General features: G+C 32.9%; 1 protein-coding gene across 1 annotated transcript in view; it reads left to right on the top strand.

Annotated features, from left to right (window-relative positions):
• The first annotated feature begins 2258 nt into the window (after window positions 1–2258).
• The window catches only part of LOC145245930 (uncharacterized), a 57796-nt gene continuing 54054 nt past the window's right edge, over window positions 2259–6000 (top strand). Inside the window, exons 1-2 of the mRNA XM_080107677.1 lie at window positions 2259–2411; window positions 2841–2931. Of these exons, the coding sequence (XP_079963803.1) occupies window positions 2369–2411; window positions 2841–2931 (134 nt within the window). The 5' untranslated portion in view covers window positions 2259–2368. The remainder of the gene's footprint in view (window positions 2412–2840; window positions 2932–6000) is intronic.

Below are 6000 nucleotides of genomic sequence, written 5' to 3'. Positions count from 1 at the left end.
TCCCCCACTAAGCCACGAAGTCTATTTTGTACTCTGTCAAGGCAGGATAGGCTGTTTTTAGCAGCTCCTGCCCAGATATGGCAGTAGTATTCCATCCTTGGACATACTTGGCTTTTATATAAATGATAAAATCATCAATCAGCCCTAGAGTGGCAGGGCACTTCTGCAAGACCATATCCATTTTCTGAGACATCACCAAACCAAAAGGTATCTATTGAAGGCAGAATCTTCCAAAAGGAAAGTTGAATGTAGTTAACAGCTGTAAGTCTGCATTGAATTTGATGGATAAATAGCCATTTTTGGCATCCAATTTGAAAAAAATATCTGGTACCAGAAAGCTTATGTGCGAGTTCTTCCATTGTAAATATTTTGTAATGGCATCTCATGATGGCCCTGCTTAAATCTTTTGAATCTAAGCACAAGCAAAGTTTTCCGTTGCCTTTACACAAATAAACTAAGCTTCTGACCCATTATGTAGGTTCAGTCACTCTATGTAATGACACCTTGTTTCACCATATTTTCCAATTTAGTCTGGATTTCAACCATCATTAATATAATGATAGCAAATATTAACACTAGTTATATAAATATTTAGAATAGATTAGAAAATTAAATACTACATTATGTAAAATATATCATCATATTTCATTTAAATCTGACAACTAAGAATTAATAATTGTATTTTATAATTATATGTAAATAATAAATTAAATATTAAATTAGTATATGGATGAGGTAGAATTCCGTAGGCCAATTTGTTCAACTTCTGCAGGGTCAGTTTAACAATGTGTGGTCGTGGAAGAGAATTGGGCCTTTTCTGTTGACTAATTCAGCTGTAGAAGAGTAAAGGCAAAACCAGTCAGCTGGCCTCTCATATTTGTTTTTGTACTTTTGATCATGAATAACAAACATGTCTTCCCTTCATAATTGCAATACATATAAACATCTAATTTCCAAAACTGAGAATATTTTAAATACGATGGCCTCTAGAGTAGATATGTGGTGATGATTCCAGCTAAGAGTAGGACAGACAGAGAATTTTAGTTAAAAATGAAGACAACGAAAGGAAGTCTCATTTTAACATTTAAAAAGCAGCTTTATTTGTTATCTTTGTTATTAGTATGTAGAAAAGGGAAACAGGGTTTGTGGCTGGAAGTGTTCTTGTGAGTAAAGACAGATTTATTATTATGTCAGCTTGTTGAAGGAGAGAATAGTTCAGTTTACATGTGTTTGTAGCCAGTAGTCATCGGGACGAAGGAGGCCGGTTAAAGGAGAAAGAAAGAGCAAAATCTTTAGTGTGTGTCTACGTGTTGTAGTAGGTACCTGGAGTGTGTGTCGGTGTATTGACGAGACTAGTTCTGTAGCATGATAAAGAAAGTTTGTGTGAGTACTGCACGTGGAAATAAGTGGGTGTTTAAAGATAGCCATGTTGGCTTGTTGTAATCACGTTAGCTCGGGGCCAAAGGCCCAGGCAAATGTCTGCTGCCAGCGAAAGCCAGGGAGAAAGAGGAGGAAAGGTTGCCGAGTTTGCCTTTTATGTACTCGGTCACGTGATTGAGAGCTGGCTTGTGATTGGACAAGCCATGGAGATGGTTGATTAAATCTCGAGCCATGAGATTTCGCCCCTGCCTACTATTGTAGCAAGTTTCAACTGCTATAGAATAACCATCGACCCTCTCTTCGCATTTAAGATGGCTTTGTACCTAATCTGTTAACTTATAATTTTACTTTTATAGCAAATAAATAATTAAAAGTGTAGTATCTGTTCTGATACTCTGTTATTGATCAGTGAAGAAGAAATCTATCTAGACTGGGGCAATTTTAATTTTTGTCTCAATGCAGAGTTCCTCTTTTAGAGGAGCTAGATTTTCTCCACATATTAAGCAAATATGGACACGTGTCCTTTAGGAAAAAAACCCTACGTTCTTTGATTGGATTTGGAACTGGTGGTACATGTTGTTCTGGCCTTCTGTAACGCATGTATGAATAAATATTCCGCTCTTTTTAAATTTTCTTAATAATCGAACCCCCAATTAGGGTTCTCTCCCACTAACCTTTCATATATGTAAACATAAATAAAAAATTAAATAATTAAAAGGGTAGTATCTGTTCTGATACTCTGTTCTCCTTCTGTGACGAAGAAATCCTTCTAGATAAGCAATTTTATTTATTTATTTTGTTTAAATCCAGAGTGTCCTTGGGAGGGGTGGCTGGATTTTTCTCATTTATTAAGTAAATAGGGGCATGTGCCTCCTTTAGAAGAAAAAAAAAAAAAAAAAAGGAAACCTGACGTTAGTGGCTGCAGAAAATTAGCCGTCATCTCGTCGATCCGACGTAAATCTCGCGAGAATTGTATTAAACTCCAAAAATGGCGGGTATAAGTAATGCTGTTCTTTCTCAAAGCATTAAAGGTAAGACAATTATTAATTTAACTTGCTTTTGACACTCCTATAACCGTATATATTATACCCACTCCAAAAAGTATCCACCCTTCCGTTGTTTATACTACTGTAAACTCCCGAAAAATGCCATTAAGCTTACTTTGTTTCCGATCCTTCGGGTTGCATTCAATGGACACGAGATATTCGCTCGATTTTTGCTCTGTTTACTACTAACTTTAAACTTGTTCGTGTTGCTGCTAAGTGCTTGTTTTCTTATAAACTAAACAATAAGCATTTATTGTCTTGTCTTTTTGTCATATTTAGCAAATCTGAAAAAAAAAGAAGAAAATGAACAAAAACCTACAACACCACCTTTTTCCAAAAATAAGAATTATATATACAAAAAAAAATAACGTCAACATGGCTTTTTTTTTTTTTTTTTTTAATTTTCTATTTCAGACATTCTGAAAGGAGCAGATTTGTCTTCACTCTCATCCAAAAAAGTTCGACGGAAACTAGAAGAAAAATTTGGGGCTGACTTGACAGATCGGTAGGCTATATATATATTATTTGACTTATTTCAAATTATCAGATTTTAAAATACGTATGCTTCTATATACTGAAAAAAAAAGATGTCTACTTTATGAAACTTTTTGAAAAATCACCGAAGAAAAGAAAAAGGAAAGTGTAACTGTCTTTGCACAAAAAAAAAAATCTAAAGTTATTTTGTAATTCAGTTAGATCTTTTTCTTGAGTGTGTGTGGTATATATATATATTTAAAGGTATATATTAGAATTTTCTAGGAAATTGTAATTACGAAACTCCAAAACATTTTTCTGTTCTTTCGAAATTGAACTTTTTAAAGATCGATATTTAATCGAATCTTTGTTCAACTTCAACAGAATCGAAAAAAAAAATTTTTAATATCTTTTATTTTTTTTTAATAATTCCATTTTTATTATTTATTTATTTATTTATTTTACTTTACTGCCAAGAGCCTGTAAAATTGCTTGTTTTGCAGTTTTGAGGGAAAATAATTAAAGAAGTACAGTACACACGCGTGTGTGTGCGAAAAATGAAAATTCTCAATCTGAAATAATGTTTGGATTTAATTTTCTTTTGAAAAACCATCAATACTTATGCGGAATACAGACTGTCCTTTTTTTAATTTTTTTTTTTTTATGATTTTCAAATCCAATTTCTACAAGATCTTTTCTTTACTATAAATACTTAAAATCAAGTTCTGTCCGTCTTTGTTTGCATTTACGTCAGTTGATATTTGTTCTTGACGAGAATGCCCTGGAAAAGTCACTTCTGATTAATGTTTACCGGTTTTAAAATGAGTCTATTATTCAGAAAAACAGCCAAGTTCGTTTGTATGTTTAAAACTGGTAAAGATTAATCAGAAATGGCTTTTCCAGGACATTTATCGTCAATCAACTGACGTAAATGTAAACAAAGACGGACAGAGATTAATTTTAACCTATTAAATTATTAGCTGAAAGCACAATAGTTTTAAAATAAAGACACCCCCATCCTATGTTAAAAATGAGTTTCTGATGTTATTTAAACACTGTTCGTCATACCACATGATCAAATGCTATTAATTTAATTTGGAATTTTATTTTATTTAGTTACTATAACATCAAATATAATAGATGAAATTCCAGAATAGAGACCGCATCATTTTTTTTTGGGGGGGGGGGGTACAAGTCTCTATTCCGAAACTCTATTCGATTATTTTATCAGACAGAACTTCAAAATAACTTGAAAATGCTGATATTTTTTAATCAAATGTTATATATATTTCACAAAAAAAAAAAAAAAGTAGAAGGGTGCGGGTGCGGCCTTAATCTAAATTAAGTTAGCTTGTTAGGCTTATTTTGAGAAAGTTAATTTTGTGAGACTTTTATATTTAGCTTTGTCCATAGAATTGGAATTACTAAACTTTGTACATTTTGAAGAAGCGCATTTTTTTTTTTTTTTTTTTCTTAAAATATTTGTAAACATAAAGATATTACCGCTTTCCTTTGTCTGAAAATCACTTTATTTTATTTGTAAAAATTGAAATGTTAACAATTCTCTCCTAAAGCAATTGGTTTGATGTAGAGTACGATCAAAATATATTTTTCTTTGAAAAAAAAAAAAAAAAGTCCTTCCGAAAAATTTCCGGCTACTCCGTTAAAACTATCAGATGTCTGTGTTTTTCACCGGTGCCGGTGCATAACCTTAACGGTACTTTTTTTTTTCTTTTTTTTTTTTTACATGGAGGTCACCATTTATCAAGGCCCGGAAGCCACTCGGGGATAAGGGTTATTGCGTGTACAGTAATCAATGGGATAGTTACCGTGCTGAAATGATAACGCTATTTAGAAACCCATTCTTAACATGGGGAGAGGAGTGACACAGTATAGTTACAAAACACTCCTCAGGAGTGTTTTGTAACTATACTGTACTTTAACCTAACAATAATTAAAAAAAATATATCGTAAAGTGTGAATTTAATATAAAAATAGGACGGTAACATAAGTGCATAAGCATCACTACCATTTGAATAAAATAAATATTTACTAGGTATAAATAGAATATTCATTGAAATAAAAACTATAACGAATGTTTTTAGTTTTTGTTTATTGGGTTTTTTTTTTTTTTTTTTTTTTTTCTCAAAGTTCTCCACCTGGGCAACGTCGTATTTATACAGCTAGTCCGTAATAATAAATTTGAAAACCTGCTTATAAACGGCGTTTACGTTGTAATCTTTGACTTAAAAATGATTTTGAAGTCAGTGGATATAAAGTGATTTCTGGCGAATCCTTTTGTTAATTGCCGAAAGAAAAATGACTTCGTGACTCTTTGAAATTTTAAAAATTGAAGTAAGACGACTCCTGAACAATGCCGGTTAGTTAACACTAATGTGTGTGTGTGTGTGTGTGTTTTTTCCGAGAGGGGGGGGGGTAATATTCTTAAATCGACAAGTAGATGTTTCGGTGTGCGACTTCCTATTCGATTGAACCTAAACTCAGAGCATCGATAGGACACACGCAAATGTGTGTGTGTGTGTGTACGCGATATTTTATTATTGTATACCCCCCCCCTCTCTATTCTAAAAGGAATGACTTTTAAGTGGGGGATCGTTTCATTGTTGTTCCGTCTCCATTTTTGATTCCATAACGACGACTGTTAGAATTATTAGGCAAGTTTCTTGCTGCTTTTAAATATGTTAATCTTTTCTTTGTTGTCTTCTTACACACAAAGTAAAGCGCGATGACTTTTTCGTTTTCTTTCTTCTTTTTTTTTTTATTAGTGTTTTTAAAGAAATTTATCCTTTTTATTCAATAGAAAATTATACATGTATATTTACACTAAATGACTAGCATAAAAAAACACGGGGGTAGGGGATCGGGTGTACTTGACGCACCTGCATTTTTTTTTCTCCCCCCCCCCCCCCACTTTTTCTTTTTATAATACTCTTCTGTCCAGTCCATGAAAGAGAAATCCTTCTAAACTTAGACCTTTTCTCCAATTCAGAGCCCCCCCCCCTCGCTCTCTTTTTCTGTTTAGCTGGATTTTTTCCACATAAATAAAAAAAAACGAACAGGGAAGCAAGTTTGTTTTTTT

Source organism: Euprymna scolopes, chromosome 23, assembly GCF_053919585.1.
Source record: "Euprymna scolopes isolate OS-2025 chromosome 23, ASM5391958v1, whole genome shotgun sequence".
Lineage (NCBI taxonomy): Eukaryota > Metazoa > Mollusca > Cephalopoda > Sepiida > Sepiolidae > Euprymna > Euprymna scolopes.
This window is presented reverse-complemented; position numbering and strand designations above follow the sequence as displayed.